Below are 21,991 nucleotides of genomic sequence, written 5' to 3'. Positions count from 1 at the left end.
AACTTTCTGGGAAATGTAGTTCCTACTGCCTAAAGAGTTGCCGGACGGCGCGCGGCCTGCTGGGAAGCGTAGTTCCCTGTTGAAGGGTCCCGCAGCTGGGGCTGGGAAGGCGCGGAGGCAGGCGCGCGGCGGGCAGGCCTGGAGGGGGCGGGTTCGCGCGGGCCTCGAAGCCTCCCGCCCTGCCAGAGAAGAGAGGTCACGGCGTGAAGCTGTCGCTGCTGCTGCCGCTACTACTGTGAAGTCTGAGTGCTGGGCTGCAGCCATGGCCTACTGCCGGCAGGAAGGTAGGGAGGGTGAGCTGCGTTGGAGACCGGCCTACGAGGGCCCGCCGGGGTCTTTGCTGCCCCCGCTGGCTCCGGCACCCAGTGAACCCGCTGCCGGTGCTGGCACCCTGAGGCGGCCCGGGGTACCCTCCTCGGGACCGTTGGAGCCGGCTAATTGGCGGGGTAGCTGATGAGAAAACCGAGACCGGCGGTTCGAAGCTGTTCCAAGGTCACGGCGAGGCTCGAACTGGGATCTCAGAGGGACCAGCTCGTGGGAGTTTAGAAACTAGATCCGAGCCGGTAAGGGAAGTGCTGAGCACGTTTCCTCTGGCTCGCAATTGGGAATTTATTGTCACTAATTATTACTATCGCTCTTACCACATACCACGTGTTACAATTTGCACGCGCCTTGTAACTGTCCTGAAAAGTTGCCACACTAGTTAGGTGGTGTGCTGGAGTGATAGAAGTACCACCCACGAGAACACTTACTGAGCCCAGCTTCATAAGCACTCTTCAAGGAGCTTTATAGGGCTTATCCTTGGCTTCGCAATGACCTTTGTTAAGTCAGGCTTTGCTAAGACCCAGAATGACTTGGCTAAAGCCACACAGTGGATAACTCCTGGAGCTGGGGTTTGAGCCATAGCAGTCCAGTTCCAGAACTGCACTGTCCAATCTGGTGCCCAGTGGGTTCCAGGGAGCCCTCTTCTGGGAAGACCCCACACCACACACACACACACACACACAAACACACACACACACACACAAGTTGGGTTTGGAGAGTTCAGAAGCCTCCAGGCCTCTCATTCTACAAGCTGTCAATCTTGAAAAATGAGAACTTAAAAGAAGTTGATCTTCATTCATTCATCAGATATTCATGAAGAACTTTCTCTGTCCCAGGTGATAGGGATGGTGGACACCTGAGAAACTACAAAGAGAAATTCTTTGGTGAATAATTCAGCCCCCTCAGTTTAATTCAGGGGATCTGAAGCCCAGAGAAGTTGACCTACCCAAGGTCATACATCAAGTTAGGGGAACAGCTTAATCTAAAATGCTAAACCTCTTCTTCACCCCACCTTGCTTCTAGAGCTCCTCTTTTCCTGGGTCATAAAGCCATAATACTCACTTTTATTGCTATGAGTACTATTTTTGCTCATTAATACTTAATTATGCCATAGACGAAAGTCCTCTGCCCTCATCACTTTGTTGGACAGTGGGTCTCATTTTTAATTTTCTTTTTCTGAGTCTAATTTAGCATGTAATTTTGAGCCTTTGGGGTATAATGAGGCTGTGCAAATCAATAAAACCACTCCTTACCCTTGAGGTAGGAGTCACAGGTCCTCTGGGAAGTTGAAGCGGGTTCCATCTTCCACCAAATCATGGGTCCTTATCTTTTCCTGGTTCAAAGATCTCTCTCTTTCTTAGTTTAGGGATAAGAATTGAAAACACTCAGGCCTTCCCTAGTTTATATCCACACCCACTGTCCCCTAAATCCCCAACTTTTCGTTTTTGTACCCACCAGTTTTTTTTTACACTTTTCATGAAACTTAGAAAAATGATCACAGACTCCTTGCCATGTAAGGGCTTATATGATCCAAGTCCCACCTGATCTAGCTCCAGCCTGATCTCTAACCACTCTGTCACTGCTCAGAAACACTGGCCTTTTGGTTGTTTCTTTTGCATCATTTAGCTCTTCCCATGGCTGGCTCCTCATCCTATAAGATTTAGCTCAAATGTCACCTCAGAGAGGTTTTCCCTGACCCTCAGTGTCTTGCATATCCTAAATTTTCTGAAATTACCTTGTTTATGTTTGTCATCTTATTTCCTGTCTGTCTTCCCCCACTAAGCTAAGAGAATTAGATGGGTTGCATTCCCAGGATCTAGCACACGGCCTGGTCTACAAATGGGTGCTCAAGTCTTTATCGAATAAACTGCATATATGTACAGTCTGTTCTGATTGAATCACTAGCCTGTGCAGATTTATTTACTTCAGGGGTCCACCCACCACCCAGTCTCAGGTTAAAGCTCTTAGCCTGACATTCAAGGCATTCCACAGCATGGCTCAGCCTTGCTTTCTGGCCTTCGGCTGCCCACATTCTTCTCTGCCAGCACCTCACTGTTCCTTTTCTTTAATTTTCTCCTTTTCTAATGCTGAGCCAGCCCTCTCCTGTTGTTCAGTCAACAAACATTTATTACCATCCACCGCACATATTAGTAGTGAGACAAGTGACAAAATCTGCCCTCATGGCACCGTGGACTCGTCTGGGTTGGATATGCTCAGATTCTGATGTGTACTGATCCCATGCATGTTCACATTACCCCTTCTGAGAAAAGGTGAGACCACCCATCCAATAGTTTCCTCTAATGTGCTTAATGGTAATAACCATCCTGTCTTCCTGCCCCTCTGCTGCATGTCCTAATCCAGAGTTCAGTTTCTCCATTGACTTTTTTCTTTCTTTTTTTAGCAAGAGAGAGACAGGAAGGAAGAGAGATAAGAAGCATCAACTCATAGTTGTGGCACTTTAGTTGTTCATTGATTGTTTCTCATATGTGCCTTGACTCGGGGAGAGGGCCCCAGCTGAGCCAGTGACCCCTTGCTCAAGCCAGTGACCATGGGATCATGTCAGTGATTCCTCGCTCAAACTGGTGACCCTGTGCTCAAGCTGGTGAGCCTGCGTTCAAGCCAGATGAGCCCATGCTTAAGTCGGTGACCTCAGGGTTTTGAACCTGGGACTTCAGCATCCCAGGTTGATTCTCTATCCACTGACTGTGCCACCACTGGTCAGGCTCTCCATTTACTTTTTCAATAAATATTGATTACTCACTATGTTCTGGGCACTCTGTTCCAGGCTCTGGGAATACTGCAATGAATGGAAGAGACAAAGCTTTGCCCTAAGGAGCTGGCAGTTGGTAAATAAATATATATTATGTTAGGTGAGGAAAAGTGCTTTGGAGAAAAATAAAGTAGGATGAGGGGTATGCAGAGTGATCAGGGAAGGTGTCATCTGAGCAGGTGGTATGAAGACATCAGAGGGAGTGTGCTACTGTTGACCAGCCTATGCAAAGGCCCAGAGGGATGTGTGTGCTCAGCACATTCAAGTAAACACCAGAAGGTGCTGGATGATGGGAACAAATAGTGGAAGATGGGGTCATGTGAGGGATGCAGATCTTTCCAGACATATTTGAAGCTAGGGCCAACCTGATTTGATGATAGAGGTGTGAGAGAAGACAAGAGTCAAGGATAGCTGTACAGAGAGTAAAACTATATAATTGGGGGTGTCTTGGTATCCAACTGCTCAGTCCTGTTCTTTGCCCCACTCTGAAGTCCTGCTTTCAGAGAGAACCCTGAGGCCTTGAATTCCCACCCTTACCAGGGTCCTGGGATGGGAATTGATTTACTTTTAGTTGACTTCCCCTCCTGTGCTTCCAGCATTCTTCATCATCAGAAAGCACTCTTCTGTCAGCTGTTCCACTTCTAAAACGTTACTGACATCTCTAGCCTCTGATTGCCTCTCTTCTTGGCCATTTTATCCTTGGCATTTGATGCTATCTGAGTGGGATTTCAGGGGAGAACAGAAACTCTTTCACTTTCCATGTTTACCATGGTAGGTAGACTGAGGTGATAGGGCACCTCATTCCCTGGGGCCCCAAGAAGGTGCCTGTTACCCTACTAGCTGGCATTTTTAGGACTATGTCTTTCTTTCATAGTAGGGTCTGTTAGGAGTAAATAAGCATTGTCTTTGTGTTTACTTTTTTAAACATTCTAGGAAGCAAAGGCCTGGAAATACATATATTTCTTACTATAAATCACAATATCACCTTTGTCCATCCAGTACAACCTCTAAGAGGGATGTCCAGGAGGTGCTTGAGAGGACTTGGTCCTATGGGAGAGACCTGGAACATTCTTGGTGGGACTGTGGTAGGCCTGTGATTCCCACACCTGGCTTACTACCTCTGAAGCCAGTGAGCAATGTAAACGATGTGCCAGAGAGCTTGATTTAACTTTTGTTGGGTGAGGGCTGGCCTCTGGGCCTCATCATTGGTCTGGACCTAGCTGAGATCTTAGTAAACAAAATTGTCAGAGCTGAGCTAAAAAATTTGCTGTCAGCTTATTCTGCGTAGCATTCAGCATTTTTGCAGGTTGCTTTCCAGTGTTCCGAAAACTGTCCATGATTACCAAGGTCATTAGGTACTTTAACGTGCCCTGGCTGCCTGGTCCAGATGCTTTCCCAGGCCATATGGGAAAAGCAGTCTTCTCTGAAACAGATGTGAGGTCTGGAGGCAGAGACCCGATCCAGGCATGGACACTTCAGGTAAGGTGGAGGTCCAGTGCTGTGCATGCAGAGGGTCGCCTGTCATTACTGTCACCAAAGGTGAAAAGCACCAAGGTGCCTTTTCTCTGTCCCCTCAACTGTCCTTTTTACTGGAGGTGTCACTCTTTTTTGCTGTCACCCCCATGCTTTCCCCAAGCCTCTTCCTTAAATATGGCAGCCCAAGCATAGGCCCAAAATTTTTTCTTTGTTTTTTCTTAGCATACCTGTGACTAAACTATCTTAAACATAAAGGCAGGGGTGGGGTGTAAAAGAAATATGCCAGCAGCAGTCAGAGAGCCGCATTTCTGCAGGCCTAGCCTCTGCTCCCACAGCTAACTCACTCCAGGCCACCGACGAAGGCCCTCTCCAAGAGCACGTTTGGGTGGTGCCTGGAGGAGTCTTCAATGCCAAGCAGCTCCATCCTCTTCTAGACGAGAGTCCTGTTATTCCAGATCTCCTAGGTCAGCGGGGGTAGGTAGGGGTATAGAATTTATCTTTCCCTTCACCAGGTAGCTTAGAAGAAACCTCCTGGTTATGCCCTCAGCAAGCATTCATTGACTTAATTCTAAACTTCTTGGCCAAGGATTTTGGGTCAGAATTTATTGTGTGGAACAGTTATTCCTGCCCAAAGCTCCCAGGGTAGTGTTTGAGTCATGCTAAGTACTCAGTGTCAAGCTGTCATTATTACTCTTATTTTGTGTGTTGTGGGGGCTGAGCAGGTGTGTGGAAAGGATCTCTATAGTGTGGCCTATGGAGTCTCAGGGCTGGGTTCAAATTCCAAGCCTGAGTGAGCAACTCACTTCCCAGAGCCTTTGGCTCATCACGTTAAATGGGTCTCCTGTGAAGGTCATGACAAGATGGCAGCCACTAGCTGACATGTAGGACCAGCCCCTTCAGGGACTGCCGGGGAAACTGATGGCCATGCAGCACGTGTGCACTGAGAAGAGCATGATCCCCACCCACAGAGGGAGTATCATACAGATACCTGCTGTGTAGTTAGCTGATGGCCACAGGTTTTAGGAAGGTGAGCACAAGTGCCAACAGCTACAAGGTGTAGGGGAGAGAGAGTCGAGGAGGGAGTCCAGTAGGTGAGGTGCCTGCCTTGCCATTTCCAGCTAGTTGGTTTTTAGTCATTGATCTGGGCCTTGCTCGTTACGCTGTGTCAAATGAAGGTAAGAAAACTTTACAGGGTCACTGTAAGGCTAGATGAAGTGAGCTATGGAATACTTTTATCCTGTTTATTCAGTACTGATTCTCTTTTCTGTGCCTGCCACGAGTAGAACCTCCTCATATAAAATGAATTTGGCTCCCACCAGTTTGCTTTTCTGGAAGCTCAGGACCCTCTGACAGCCAGGTACATAGGTCTGACTAAGACGTCTTTCTGGTGCTGGTCTTTGGAGGGCATCAGTCCTAATCCTGCTGCTCAGCCTAATATGTTCAGGTTAGCCTGACCTGTGGTGGCGCAGTGGATAAAGCATCGACCTGGAAATGCTGAGGTCGCTGGTTCGAAACCCTGGGCTTTCCTAGTCAATGCACATATGGGAGTTGATGCTTCCAGCTCCTCCCCCCTTCTCTCTCTGTGTGTCTCTCTCTCCTCTCTCTCTCCTCTCTAAAAATAAATAAATAAAATAAAAATAAAACTAATATGTTCAGGTTAGATGATTGTTCTAAAAATTAACAAACAAGCTGCAGATTATCACAGCAGTTAATAACCTCAGCACTTCAGTGAAATAGCCCCTTCTCTCCCAGGCCCACTTTTTGGGAAATAGCCCCCAGGCCTCATGGACTGTGGTGAACTGCCATAGTGTCCCCCATCATCTTGATCTCTTTCTTCTCCCAACTATGATTAGGAGCCCAGCAGGCCTAGAAGAAGTCTTGACCTTCAGCACTCTCAGACTCCCTGCCTTTCAGAGGCAGGTGACTGAGGTATTTTTCCACAAGGTATCTTCTACATCAGTTGAGTGGGCTGCATAGGTCTGCTGGCTGGCACCCACTGTGCACTTCTCACCTTGTCATAGTTCTCATTCTTTTTTTTCTTTTCTTTTTTTTTTAATTTATTGATTTGAGAGAGAGGATAGAGAGAGAAAGGCAAAGGGAGGACCAGGAAGCATGCTTCTCATATGTGCTTTGACCGGGCCAGCCCAGGGTTTCGAACCAGCGACCTCAGCATTCCAGGTCAATGCTTTATCCACTGCGCCACCACAGGTCAGATAGTTCTCATACTTGCTCAGACTTTTTGTATCTTGAACCTTGTGGGTAAATCCCTGGGGAGCTAGAAACAAATTATCTTTTTTAAAATTCAATTTATTTAAACAAACAACAACAAAAAACTTCATCATTTCTTTCATTCCCTCCCCCCATCTCAGCAACCACAGATCTGTTCTCTATATCTATGAGCTTGTTTTTTTTTTTGTTTGCGGGTTGTTTTGTTTTTGTTTGTGTTGTTTTATTTCTTGTGACACAGACAGAGAGAGAGACAGATAGACAGGAAGGGAGAGAGATGAGAAGCATCAATCCTTCCTTGCAACACCTTAGTTGTTCATTGATTGCTTTCTCATATGTGCCTTGCGGGGGGAGGGGGGGGGACAGAGAGGAAGGAGAGGGGGAGGGGTGGAGAAGCAGATGGGCACTTCTCCTGTGTGCCCTAGCCGGGAATCAAACCGTAGACTTCCATATGCCGGGCTGACGCTCTACCACTGACAGCAGACTGAGTGGCCCCTTGCTCAAGCCTGAGACCTCGGGGTTTCGAACCTGTGTCCTCAGCATTCCAGTCTATCCACTGCGCCACCACCTGGTTAGGCTGAGCTTGTTTTGTTTGTTTGTTTGTTTGTTTACAGAGACAGAGTCAGAAAGAGGGATAGATAGGGACAGACAGACAGGAACAGAGAGAGATGAGAAGCATCAATCATCAGTTTTTCATTGCTCGTTGCAACACCTTAGTTGTTCATTGATTGCTTTCTCATATGTTCCTTGACCGCGGGCCTTCAGCAGACCAAGTAATCTTTTTGCTCGAGCTAGCGACCTTGGGTCCAAGCTGATGAGCTTTGCTCAAATCAGATGAGCCCACGCTCAAGCTGGCGACCTCGAGGTCTCAAACCTGGGTCCTCTGCATCCCTGTCCAACGCTCTATCCAGTGCACCACCGCCTGGTCAGGCTGAGCTTGTTTTTTTTCTGTTTTGTAGATTCCATGTATAAGAGAGATCTTGTATTTGACTTTCTCCCTCTTATTTCACTTAGCATATTCCCTCATAGTCCATCCATGTTGTTGCAAATGGCAAGATTTTATTTTCATGGGAATAATATTCCATTGTAGATACACTGTAATTTCTCTCTTTATTCATCCAGCAGTAGACACTTAGGTTGTTTCTATACCTTGGCTATTTTAAACATGGGGTGCATATATTTTGGGGTTTTTTTTAAGATTTTACTTACTGATTTTTATTTTATTTGTTCATTTTTAGAGAGGAGAGGGAGAGAGAGGAGAGAGAGACAGAGGGAGAGAGAAGGGGGGAGGAGCTGGAAGCATCAACTTCCATATATGCCTTGACCAGGCAAGCCCAGGGTTTCGAACCGGCGACCTCAGCATTTCCAGGTTGACACTTTATCCACTGCGCCACCACAGGTCAGGCTACTTACTGATTTTTAGAGAGATAGTGTGAGAACGAGAAGCACCAATTCATAGTTGGCACTTCAGTTGTTCATTGCGTGTTTCTTGTATGTGCCTGGACCCAGCAAGCCCAGGGCCTCGAACCCGGGACTGCAGTGTTCCAGGTCAACGCTCTGTCCACTGTGCCACCACAGGCCAGGCCTTTTTTGGCTATTTTTGTTTTCCATGAATAAATTACCCATAAGTGGAATTGCTAAATGATATGATAGTTCTATTTTAATTGTTTAAGAAACCATCATACTGTTTTCCATAGTAACCCATTTATAGTCCCACCAACAGTTTACATGACTTATTGTCATGTCTCCATATGACAATAAGTCACCAAACTCATTAGTTCTACTTTTTTTTCCCATTGATTTAAGAGGGAGGGAGAGAAACATCAACTCGTTTCACTTAGTTCCATTTAGTTTATACACTCATTGATTGCTTCTCATATGTGCATGGACCCTCCCACCCCCGGACCAGAAGTCAAATTTGTGACCTCTGGCATGCTGGGTCAAGGCTTTATCTACTGAGCCAACTGACCAAGTCCTCTAATCTTTTTTTTTTTTTTTTGTACTTTTCTGAAGTGAGAAGTGGGGAGGCAGAGAGACAGACTCACGCTGCACCCAGCTGGGATCCACCCGGCATGCCCACCAGGGGGCAATGCTCTTCCCATCTGTGCCGTTGCTCCCTTGCAACTGGAACCATTCCAGTGCCTGAGGCAGAGGCCATGGAGCCATCCTCAGCACCCAGGCCAACTTTGCTCCAATGGAGCCTTGGCTGTGGGAGGGGAAGAGAGAGACAGAGAGGAAGGAGAGGGGTAGGGGTGGAGAAGCAGATGGGTGCTTCTCCTGTGTGCCCTGGCCGGGAATCAAACCCTAGACTTCCATATGCCGGGCTGACGCTCTACCACTGAGCCTAATCTTTTTGATAACAGCTATTCTACCAGGTGTGAAGTGATAATTCATTGTGGTTTTGATTTGCATTTCCTTGATGATTAATGATATACAGTGTGTCCGTAAAGTCATGGTGCACTTTTGACCGGTCACAGGAAAGCAACAAAAGACGATAGAAATATGAAATCTGCATCAAATAAAAGGAAAACCCTCCCAGTTTCTATAGGATGATGTGGCAGCATGTGCGCATGTGCAGATGATGACGTAACACCGTGTATACAGCGTAGCAGCCCACACCCATGCCAGTCGAGATGTGGACAGTAAAGGAAAGTGCAGTGTGTTCTGTTGGCTCGCTAAATTCAAATCTGTAACCAAAGTGCAACGTGAATATCGGCGCATTTATAAGGAAACACCACCACATAGGAATAACATTACTCGGTGGGATAAGCAGTTGAAGGAAACCGGCAGTTTGGTGGAGAAACCCCGTTCTAGTAGGCCATCAGTCAGTGACGAGTCTGTAGAGGCTATATGGGATAGCTACCTAAGGAGCCCTAAAAAATCTGTGCGTGAGCCCACATCGAACTGCACTGAATAGGTATGAAACTGGGAGAGTTTTCTTTTTATTTTGTGCAGATTTCACATTTCTATCGTCTTTTGTTGCTTTCCTGTGACCGGTCAAAAGTGCACCATGACTTTACGGACACACTGTAGAGCTAATTTTTTCATATACCTGTTGGCCATCTGTGTATCTTCTTTGGGAAAATGTATAGTGAGATAACCTGCCCCCTTTTTTTTTTTTTTTTTTTTTTTTTTTTCTTGTATTTTTCTGAAGCTGGAAACGGGGAGAGACAGACAGACTCCCGCATGCGCCCGACCAGGATCCACCTGGCACGCCCACCAGGAGCGATGCTCTGCCCCTCCGGGGCTTCGCTCTGCCGCGACCAGAGCCACTCTAGCACCTGGGGCAGAGGCCAAGGAGCCATCCGCAGCGCCCGGGCCATCTTTGCTCCAATGGAGCCTTGGCTGCAGGAGGGGAAGAGAGAGACAGAGAGGAAGGGGGGGGGTGGAGAAGCAAATGGGCGCTTCTCCTATGTGCCCTGGCCGGGAATCGAACCCGGGTCCCCCACACGCCAGACCGACACTCTACCGCTGAGCCAACCGGCCAGGGCCCCTGCCCATTTTTTTATCAGATTTTTTGTGTGTGTGTGTCTGTGTGTGTGTGTGTATTTTTCTGAAGTTGGAAACGGGAAGGCAAGTCAGACAGACTCCCGCATGCTCCTGACCGGGATCCACCCGGCATGCCCACCAGGGGGCGACGCTCTGCCCATCTAGGGCGTTGCTCTATTGCAACCAGAGCCATTCTAGCCCTGAGGCAGAGGCCGTGGAGCCATCCTCAGCGCCCGGGCCAACTTTGCTCCAATGGAGCCTTGGCTTTGGGAGGGGAAGAGAAAGACAGAGAGGAAGGAGAGGGGGAGGGGTGGAGAAGCAGATGGGTGCTTCTCCTGTGTGCCCTGGCTGGGAATCGAACCCGGGACTCCTGCACACCAGGCCGACGCTCTACCACTGAGCCAACTGGCCAGGGCTTATCAGATTTTTTAATGCTATCAAGTTGTATGAGTTTTTATTATATTTTGGATATTAGCCCCTTGTCAGATACATGAATTGCAAATATTTTTCCAATTCCGTAGGTTGCCTTTTCATTTTGTTGATGGTTTCCTTGCTAGGTGGAAGCTTTTTAGTTTGGTGTTGTCCAACTTGTTTATTTTTTCTTTTTGTTGCCTTTGCTTTTGATGTCAGGTTAAAAATAATCTTTGCCAAGACCCATTCAAGGAAGTTGTTGCCTATTTTCTTTTAGAGTTTTGTAATTCCAGGTTTGATGTCTGAGTCTTTCATTCATTTTGACTTACTTTTGTGTATATTATAAAACCGTGGTCCAGCTTTATTCTTTGCATGTGGCTGTCCAGTTTCCCCAACAGCATTTTTTAAAGAGGCTGTTCTTTCCCTATTGTATATTCTTGACTCCTTTGTTGTAAGTTAATTAACCATATGTCCTTGGGTTTCTTTCTGGACTCCACTTTGTTCCACTGATTTATGTGTCTGTTTTTATGCCAGTGCCATACTGTTTTAATCAATTTACTTTTGTAAAATAGTTTCAAATTGGAGGATGGTGCCTCCAGCTTTGTTCTTCTTTCTCAAGATTTCTTTGGCTATTTGGGATCTTTCATGGTTCCATGCATGTTGTTCTATTTCTGTGAAAAATGCCATTGGAATTTTGATAGGGATTGCATTGAATCTGTAGATTGCTTTGGGTAATATGGACATTTTAATAATATTCTTCTAATCTATGAGCATGGAATATCTTTCAATTTATTGCTATCATCTATTTTTGTCATTAATGGCTTATAGTTTTCCATATACAGGTCTTGCACTTCCTTGGATAATTTATTCCTAAGTATTGTATTCTTTTTTTTCTTTCTTTTTTTTTTTTTTTTTTTTTTACAGGGACAGAGAGAGAGTCAGAGAGAGGGATAGATAGGGACAGACAGACAGGAACGGAGAGAGATGAGAAGCATCAATCATCAGATTTTCGTTGTGACACCTTAGTTGTTCATTGATTGCTTTCTTTTCAGCAGACAGAGTAACCCCCTGCTCAAGCCAGTGACCTTGGGTCCAAGCTGGTGAGCTTTGCTCAAACCAGATGAGCCCGCACTTAAGCTGGAGACCTTGGGGTCTCGAACCTGGGTCCTCTGCATCCCAGTCCAACACTCTGTCCATTGCGCCACCGCCTGGTCAGGCCTAAGTATTATATTCTTTTTGAAGCTATTATAAATAGGATTGTCTTAAAATTTCTCTTTGTGATAGTTCATTATTAGTTTATAGAAACTCAACAGACTCTGTATACTGATTTTGTGTTCTGCAACTTTACTGAATTTTTAGATCTAACAGCTTTTTTTTATGGAGTGTTTAGGGTTTTCTATACATAATATGTCACCTGCAAATAGTGATGGTTTATTTTTTATTTCCAATTTGGATGCCTTTTATTTCTTTTTGTTGCCTAATGGCTCTGGCTAGGACTTCCAATACTATGCTGAATAAAAGTGGCAAGAGTAGGCATCTTCTTTTTTTTTTTTTTAATTTTATTTATTTATTTATTTTTTTCAGAGACAGAGAGTGAGTCAGAGAGAGGGATAGACAGGAACAGACAGACAGGAATGGAGAAAGATGAAAAGCATCAATCATTAGTTTTTCATTTGCGCGTTGTGACACCTTAGTTGTTCATTGATTGCTTTCTCATATGTGCCCTGACCATGGGCCTTCAGCAGACTGAGCAACGCCTTGCTGGAGCCAGCGACCTTGAGTTCAAGCTGGTGGGCTTTTGCTCAAACCAGATGAGCCCGAGCTCAAGCTGGCAACCTCGGGATCTCGAACCTGGGTCCTCTGCATCCCAGTCCAACGCTCTATCCACTGTGCCACCGCCTGGTCAGGCAAGAGTAGGCATCTTTTTATATTTCCTGATCTTGGGGAAATTCTTCAGCTTTTCACTGAATTGAATGTGATGTTTGCTGGGGCTTGTCAGATATAGCCTTTATTATATTGAGATATGTTCCCTCTATACCCACTTTGTTGAGAGTGTTTATCAAAATGGGTGTTGGATTTTGTCAGATACTTTTTCTGCATCAATTGAGATGATCATATGATTTTTATTCTTCAGTTTATTAATGTGGTATATCACATTGACTGATTTACAGCTGTTGGACCATCACTCCATACCTAGAATAAGTTTCATTTGATTATGATGTATGATCTTTTTATTATATTGATGGATTTGGTTTGCTAATATTTTGCTGAGGATTCTTACATCTATGTTCATCAAAAATGATGCCTGTAGCCTGACCTGTGGTGACGCAGTGGATAAAGTGTCAACCTGGAAACACTGAGGTTGCCAGTTCGAAACCCTGGGCTTGCCTGGTCAAGGCACATATGGGAGTTGATGCTTCCTGCTCCTCCTTTCTGTCTGTCCGTCTGTCTGTCTCTCTCTCTCTAAAATGAATAAATAAAAAAAATTTGGCCCTGGCCAGTTGGCTCAGCGGTAGAGCGTCAGCCTGGCATGCGGGGGACCCGGGTTCGATTCCCGGCCAGGGCACATAGGAGAAGCGCCCATTTGCTTCTCCACCCCCCCCTCCTTCCTCTCTGTCTCTCTCTTCCCCTCCCGCAGCCTAGGCTCCATTGGAGCAAAGATGGCCCGGGCGCTGGGGATGGCTTCTTGGCCTCTGCCCCAGGCACTAGCGTGGCTCTGGTCGCAGCAGAGCGACGCCCCAGAGGGCCAGAGCATTGCCCCCTGGTGGGCGTGCTGGGTGGATCCCCATCGGGCGCATGCGGGAGTCTGTCTGACTGTCTCTCCCCGTTTCCAGCTTCAGAAAAATACAAAAAAAAAAAACAAAAAAAACACAACAATTTAAAATAAAATAAAAAATGATGCCTGTAGCCTGGCCTGTGGTGGTGCACTGGATAAATCGTAGACTTGGAACACTGAGGTCACCAGTTCAAAACCCTGTGCTTACCCGGTCAAGGCACATATGGGAGTTGATGCTTCCTGCTCCTCCCCTTTCTCTCTCTCTCTCTCTCTCTTTCTCTATTTCTCCCCTCTCTAAAATGAATAGTCTTTAAAAATAAATAAATAAATAAATAATGGTTAAAATAGCAAATTTTATTTTTAAAATGATGCCTGTAATTTTCTTTTCTGTGGCATCTTTGTCTGGTTTTGGTATCCGGGTAATGCTGCCTCATAAAATAAGTTTGGAAGAGTTCCTCCTCTTCAAATTGTTCTTCTTTGAATATGTGGTAGAATTTACCAGTGACGCCCTCTGGTCCTAGACTTTTGTTTTTTGGAAATTTTTTGATAACTGATTTAATTACTAACAGTAGTAATCAGTTTGTTCAGATTTTCTATTTCATCATAGTAGGTTGTGTGTTTCTAGTAATTTATCCATGTCTTAGAGGTTGTCCAATTTGTTGAAGTATACTTGTTCATAATAGTCGTTAATGAGCTAGGTCAGTGGTCGGCAAATTCATTAGTCAACAGAGCCAAATGTTAACAATACAGCGATTGAAATTTCTTTTGAGAGCCAAATTTTTTTAACTTAAACTATGTATTGTGGGTAGGTACATTCCTTATCGAGGTAGCACCTGTACATGGTATTTTGTGGAAGAGCCACACTCAAAGGGCCAAAGAGCCGCATGTGGCTCAGAGCCACAGTTTGCCGACCAGGGAGCTAGGTGATCAAGAGGCCCCCCTAGGTGGCAGCTGCAGAGATTGGGGTACCAGACACATGTAAAAGCTCCCCCTGGGAGATGTTGGTGCTCTGGAATACAGCAAAAGAAAATACAAACATGGTGCCCCCCAGACTTCAACCCCAGAGTGTTCCGTCAGAGTGTGTCAAATTAGATGCGTCAATCCAACACTGTAATATACACAGGAGATCCTCCTTCACTTTAAGTTTGGGTGTGATCAGCTGCCTCTTAACTGGACCCTGGGACAGGCCCTTTAAGAGCAGTTCCTCAGCCTGACCAGGCGGTGCCACAGTGGATAGAGCGTCGGACTGGGATGCAGAGGACACAGGTTTCAAACTCCGAGGTTGCCAGCTTGAGCACGGGCTCACCAGCTTGAGCGCGGGGTCACTGGCTTGAGTGTAGGATCATAGACATGACCCCATGGTCGCTGGCTTGAGCCCAAAGTCGCTGGCTTGAGCAAGGGGGTCATTCACTCTGCTGTAACCCCCCCCAGGCACATATGAGAAAGCAATCAATGAACAACTAAGGTGCCACAATGAAGAATTGATGCTTCTCATCTCTCTCCCTTCCTGCCTTCCTGTCTGTCCCTTCATATCTCTCTCTCTCTCTCTCTCTCTCTCTCTCTGTCAAAAAAAAAAAAAGCAGTTTCTCAGATCACTGTAATCTTGTGGGTCTTGGGACACGGGTCCTGCTGGTTTTTGAAGTTAGGTGTTGGGGGGCCTCATCTCTCGTGTGTGTCTTAAAACCCAGGATGCTCTATGTGGGGTTTCATCCCTTCGCTCCTCAAGGAGAAGCACCAGGTTTTGAGTTCTCTATCGTTTGTAGATCACCACGATGGGGGGATGAGGTTTATGATGAGATTGTGTCCCAGCCTCTAGGCCTCTCTACTTCTTACTTTGATGTAGTTTTCTTCTCATTTGCCCAATATGCAGTTGTCACTCAGACAACCTAGGTTTTTTTTAAGTTATTCCATATGTACCTGTAGACACAGCGTGTCCATGGGCGAAGATGGAGTTCAGGTTTTCCTACATTATGATCTTGAACCCTCTTCTTTTTCGTTGGCTTTTTTTTTTTTTCTGTCCCTCAAGCTCCACCCATCCATGCCCTGTTCCCAGGACAGTGAAAGCAACTTACATAGTCTGGGAGGTGGGTGTGCTCAGCAGCAGGCATTCTGAGCATCCCTGGCTTAGGAAGCCATTGTCATTCCACAAGTATTATCTGAACTCTGACTGACCAAAGATCCTTGCAAGACTTGGGGAGGAAGGGAGATGTGACCAGTATATGAGGTGCTCACAGGTTGATGGGAAATAACATGGACAGTCAAGCACTGTGGGAAGACTGCTTTCTCTCTCTCTCTCTCTTTTTTTCTCTTTCTTTCTCTTCTCTTTTGTATTTTTATTGAGAGATATATGCAGAAACTAAAGGGAGAATTTATTGGTTTGCAAGAAGAAAGAAGAAAGGCGACCTTGGAGACAGGTTTAGGTTAGCCTGGCATGAGCTGCCACTGCCCACTGCTCCCCTGGTGGCAAGTCTTGTGAGATCCCTTAGAGTTTAGGAGAAAGAGAGGGACAAGGTAAACATTCCTGGAAGGGGACGAGGAAAAGGAGTAGAGGGAAGGGAAAGGCATAGGCGTATTCCCAGAACAGAGAACAAGACGGCTTCTTTCTTGATGGGAAGAAGGAAGACTTCTTGCACCGCTGGGATAATAGCAAATTTGGGAGCTAAAAGTAGTTGCATTTGGTAGGATTGGGGCATCTCATCTTTCATGTGAAGGATACGTATGGTGGGATACATATGGTAGACAGGGTGTGCTATCATCCTCCTCGCCCAAGACCTTGGTGGAGTTTTCGTTCCAGCCATAAGTACTCAGTAAAAGTGGGTGCTAAACTGTGAGTTGTGCGGAGTCAGTGACTCAGACCACGGAGGACAATTTGTTGGTCACCTCACTTTGGGGTTTCACTTGGGGCAGTCTTCAACCTTGGTTTGTTTGACTCTTTTGGGTTAGGGCTGATTCACTGCTCCTGAGTAAAGGAGCCTTCTGCTCTCCAAACTCTAGGGAAGGATCGAATCATATTTGTGACCAAAGAAGACCATGAAACTCCAAGCAATGCAGAGCTGGTGGCTGACGATCCCAATGATCCATATGAGGAGCATGGTGAGTGATGTGGGGCTGGGGGGAAAGTTCATTGTTCAAAACTTTGTTCCCTGACTTAGTGGTAGAGTGTCAGCCTGGTGTGTGGATTTACTGGGTTTGATTCCCAGTCAGGGCACATAGAAGAAGCAACCATCTGCTCCTCCACCCCTCACCCTCTCCCTCCTCTCTCTCTATCTCTCTCTTCCTCTCCTGCAGCCATGGCTCAGTTGCAGCAAGTTGACCCCAGGTGCTGAGGATGGCTCCATGGCCATGCCTCAGGCACTAAAATAGCTTAGTTAATGAGCAATGGAGCAGTGGCTCCAGATAGGCAGAGCATTGCCCCACAGGCGGCTTGCCGGGTAGATCCCAGTTAGGGCGCATGCAGTAATCTGTCTCTCTGCCTCCCCACTTCTCACTTAAGAAAAAAAAACAACTTTGTTCCCATTTTGTCCTAGCCAAGGCTGAGTTTTCAGATATGCATCTCAGCCATGGAGCATCTTTCAGGACAGTGAGTCTGTCTCCCTCAGAGGTGTAAGGGGCTGTTTGGGGGCCTTTGTTCTGATACCTTTCCTGACCATTAGGCTAGAACCTGAGTTTCCCCTCACTGAAGTCTTCTGCCTGTTTTTTTCTTGAGTTTTTACATTGGCTTAAGCTGCTGATTGGGTTCTTCCCAGTGATTAAATTTTGGGGAGGTAGTCCTAGCCAGTTGACTCAGTGGTAGAGTGTTGGCCCAGCGTGTGGCTGTCCTGGGTTCGATTCCCGGTCAGGGCACACAGGAGAGGTGACCATCTGCTTCTCCATCCTTCCATCTCTCCCTTTTCTCTATCTCTCTCTTCCTTTCCCACAGACAAGGCTCCACTGGAGCAAGTTGGCCCAGGCGCTGCGGATGGCACCATGGCCTTGCCTCAGGTGCTAAAATGGCTCCGGTTGCAATGGAGCAACAGCCCCTGATGGGCAGAGCATCACCCCCTAGTGGGCTTGCCCGGTAGATCCCAGTCAGGTGCATGTGGAAGTCTGTCTCTTTGCTTCCCTGCTTCTCACTTAAGAAAAATACAAAAAAAAATTTTTTTTTGAGGAGATGTCAGTGGATTTTAGCCATTCCAGATAGATTAAGTTGACAGGGATCCTCCTGTTCAATCAAGTTATCAGACTGAATTCTGCCATTTCTGTAGACTCTTAGCAAGCAAGCACCGAAGAGCTATACACCTTGTTCTATGAAGTAGAAAAACTCAATTGAGATAGAGGGACAGTTTTCTAGCAGCAGGATTCAACTAACCTAGTCAGCACTGTTCCACACAACTCAACTAATGGTCACTTGGGCCCAGGGCATCACTCCAAAAACTTTGGACTGTTGGACTATAGGACTCACTAGGACTTAAACCAGCCTGTGTAAGGTGGCTGTGTGTGTGTGTGCAGTATTCTTAAATGGACCATATATCGTAAACAGTACCACTGCACCAATCTAAAGCATTTCCTGACATCCAGGTGGTTGGAAGAGCCTGTAGGAGCCACCTGTAAAGTATGGACTCCCTGGTTGGAATTTTTCAAATGCTAACTAAAGTGTTTCTTCTTAGGTAGGACACTTTATTTACTACCCTTATTGCTCCTTGGGGATTAGAGGAAAGCTCAGTAGGCATTATCTAGCACCCTTCCAGGAATAGTAGGGAGTGCAGACATTATACAGAGATTTCTGAGAATGACAGTACAGTTATTTATTAATTTTTTAAACACCAAAACAGTACTTTATTTTGTAAATTTAACCCCATTATTACCCCTGTGTTATGGTTTGTTTTTAGCTGTCAAGTGTACAAGGTGAAGAAAAAATGTAGTTCGAACGGGGCTGCACCTGGAAACTAAAGTTCTTAAACTCCATGTACATGTTTAACACTGCTGGGTCCAGAGTCCATCTGTGAACCCAGGGTGGCCAGCAGCATGTTAAAGCTACACTATCTGGACAGCTTATTAATTCTGCATAAATCAGGTCAATCAAGGTATCAACCTGTAACAGATTGTGCACTTTTAATTGAACATGGCAAAATATTCACTGTTTTGAAAATTACATCATCATTTGATGTCAAACAATGAAGCAAATCCCAACAGTATATTCAAAAACAGCTTTGCATTTACAAAAGATTGTTTCCCATACTGATTAATCCAGGCAGCTAACTCATTGGTTTATGCAACTTTATTGAAGAAAAATAAATCAATTACTAGCAGAGCTATTAGTTGATCACTCAACCATTGACAACTTACATCATCTATTCAGTGCTGTATTAAACAGTGTATTGGAAGATAGATTAACTAATAGCTCCAGGCCTCCTAACAATTTAAATGAAAATTACAAAAATGTTTGAGACCCTATTTTGGAATACAATAGGTGTTTGACTTCCAATTTCCATTCTCTGTAGAACGAGAACAGGTCATTCCTTTATTGACATGCATAAAATACATCACATTTTCTGTTCTGCTGATGCTATAAATTCAATACCAGTTCTCCAGCCACATCAGTTATGAGCATAAAGTATATCATGAAACCTCAGATCTCTAACAGTGGAAGGCTTAAACAGAATGGATGCTGCTAGAATAATGCCGCTTCCTTTGATGCGACAACTGAGCATCCATCTCCCTCCCCCTCAGATGATTTCTTCAGCATGTTAGAGCAGTGAGGAATGGTTTTAGTCTCATAACCAAGTTAGAGTGAAGACATTGGCCACATAATACACATGCTCCATTTTTTTAAAAATTCTGAATCTTGGGCAACTGTTCTCTTTAATCTACTTTTACAGTTTCTAAAAGCAGTTATTGTCCAGAGCTGGAAGAACTTAAGTCTTCTCAGATGAGCATGTGAATGAATGGAGGGAGGTAAACAAAAAAAAAAAAAAAAAAAGATGAGGTCTGATAGGGGAGCAGCCAGATAAGAGCAAAAAAGGAACAGTAATTTAAAGTTTATTCCAGCTATAATGCAGGTTTTTCTGACTTTAAGGTAGCATCACATGGCATACTTCTGAGTCCATTCCTGAGATATTCTGTTGTATTTATCTGTGTCTGTTTTATAGATCCGTGCAATCTCTGGCACTAGGGGGTCATCTGGGTTTGGATCACATAGCAGTGAACAAATGGATAAAAGAACTTTAGAAATAGTTAAAGCAGGAGACCACTGTGATCTTAGAATAGTGAGACAAATGCTGCCATTACTGTTAATATTTGGATAATAAATTCTTGTTGTAAATGCAACCTTAGGTGGTTTGAAGGGGTAGTCTGTGGGAAAATGAATTGTCAAAAAGAATACACCGCTTTAGCCTGACCAGGCGGTAGCGCAGTGGATAGAGCGTCGGACTCGGATGCGTGGGACCCAGGTTCGAGACCCTGAGGTCGCCAGCTTGAGCGCAAGCTCATCTGGTTTGAGCAGAAGCTCACCAGCTTGGACCCAAGGTCGCTGGCTTGAGCAAGGGGTTAGTTACTCAGTCTGCTGAAGGCCCGCGGTCAGGGCACAAATGAGAAAGAATCAATGAACAACTAAGGTGTTGCAAAGCGCAACGAAAAACTTATGATTGATGCTTCTCATCTCTCCGTTCCTGTCTGTATGTCACTGTCTATTCCTCTCTCTGACTCTCTCTCTGTCTCTGAAATAAATAAATAAATAAATAAGAATACACCGCTTTGATATGGGCTGTCATTAGGTCCCATAATTGTGGCTTGCCAATGAAACATATCATCCCCAACTGGACCTATAGAACATTGTGCTGGAGGGTCACGGGCCAAATCACTAAGTTCCTTATTAATCCATTTCAGCGCCATAGTCTGTGCTTTGCATCCGGCTCCTCACTATCTCGGTGTGTGCTCAAAGGTCCGGCCAAAACTCTTGATTATCCCGGCAGCAGGGAAGGATTGTCTCTTCATCTCATGCCAGTTCTGCCAGACACAGGCGCTGAGGGGCCGGGGCCTCCCTCAAGCTGCAGTCTTGGCCTCCTCCCCGCGCAGCAGCTGGTGCCTCCCCTGCCCTATGGGGCTCACGCGCACCACACAGCCACACACAGCCACAAGATGTCTGCTCTCTACTTACTGATTTTTAGCAAGAGAGGAAGGGAGAGGGAGAGACAGGACAGATCTGTTCTGTATGTGCCCTGACCGGGGATTGAACCAGCAACCTCTGCACTCCTGGACAAAGCTCTGACCAACCAAACTATCCAGCCAGAGCTGACTCATAGTATTTTTATAAAAATTGAATGTGTTTGGTCCTGGTCAGTAGGCTCAGTTGATTAGAATGTCATCCCAAAACACCAAGGTTGAAAGTTTGATCCCTGATCAGGGCACAAAAGAAATCAACTGGTGAACACAGAACTAAGTGGACCAACAAATGCTTCTCTCTCTCCCCCTCCTTCCTTTCTCCCTCTGTCTCTTGAAAATCAATAAAAAAAAAAGAAAGAAAGAAAGTGTCTGCCTGGAGACAGCGCAGTTCCCTCCTGTTCCTGCCAGTCTTTATCAGTACTCTTATTTTTTCTCCTACCTGCTTCTGTCATTTATAGCAGTGTTTTCAACTGCGAGTCTGTAAACCAGTCCACCAGAAATTCCGTGCTGGTCTGTGAAAGAGTTAATCACCCTGATGGTGTATGAAGATTACAGACCCAGTGATCTTAATCGAATTTGCTTATGCTCAGGGTGATTTCTGCCTTAGTGGTCCCCAAAATAATTCTCCTATTTTCACCAGTCCCCAGTGTAAAAGGTTGAAAACTACTGATTTACAGTATACTGTCGGACCCCATTTGTCTTTACAACCCCTTTTTGTGAATAATTGTGTGAAGAAGCATATAAAACAGAGAACTCTGGGACCCAGGTTCTGAGCTCTCAATTGCAAAATTACTAGTTTTAAAACACACTGCATCTGGGCTTAATTTAATATACTGACTCTACAGTCCATGTGTTTTTACATCATATCCCTAAAGTGCATATTGGCTTCATAGTGTTCTCTGTAAGAAACTGCCATTCTAGCTCACCTTCCTCTGATAAATAATGAAACAAGGGCTCCTGCAGACCTAAACTATTATTATTATTTCTTTTTTAAGAAAATTAACTTTGCCTGACCAGGCGGTGGCGCAGTGGATAGAGCGTTGGCCTGGGATGCAGAGGACCTGGGTTCGAGACCCCGAGGTCACCAGCTTGAACCCAAGGTCGCTGGCTCCGGTTACTCGGTTACTCGGTCTGCTGAAGGCCCGCGGTCAAGGCACATATGAGAAAGCTATCAATGAACAACTAAGGTGTTGCAACAGGCAATGAAAAACTAATGATTGATGCTTCTCATCTCTCTCCGTTCCTGTCTGTCTGTTTCTGTCTATCCCTCTCTCTGACTCACTCTCTGTCTCTGTTGAAAAAAGAAAGAAAGAAAGAAAATTAACTTTAACACAGTGACATTGATCAATAAGAGTACATAGGTTTCAGGTAAACATTTC

At 45.5% G+C, this 21,991-nt stretch overlaps 1 protein-coding gene and 1 pseudogene across 1 annotated transcript in view; one reads left to right on the top strand and one right to left on the bottom strand.

Annotated features, from left to right (window-relative positions):
• Positions 1-52: 52 nt before the first annotated feature.
• CHCHD4 (coiled-coil-helix-coiled-coil-helix domain containing 4) overlaps positions 53-21,991 on the top strand; it is a 27,530-nt gene continuing 5,591 nt past the window's right edge. The window contains exons 1-2 of the mRNA XM_066351268.1: positions 53-284; positions 16,467-16,565. Coding sequence (XP_066207365.1) covers positions 263-284; positions 16,467-16,565 — 121 coding nt within the window. The 5' untranslated portion in view covers positions 53-262. The remainder of the gene's footprint in view (positions 285-16,466; positions 16,566-21,991) is intronic.
• LOC136382221 (ubiquitin-conjugating enzyme E2 D3-like) lies at positions 19,479-20,570 on the bottom strand (annotated as a pseudogene).

Source organism: Saccopteryx leptura, chromosome 10 (genome assembly GCF_036850995.1).
Source record: "Saccopteryx leptura isolate mSacLep1 chromosome 10, mSacLep1_pri_phased_curated, whole genome shotgun sequence".
Classification (NCBI taxonomy): Eukaryota; Metazoa; Chordata; class Mammalia; order Chiroptera; family Emballonuridae; genus Saccopteryx; species Saccopteryx leptura.
The sequence above is the reverse complement of the archived record's forward strand: the minus strand, read 5'-3'. Positions and strand labels throughout refer to the sequence as shown.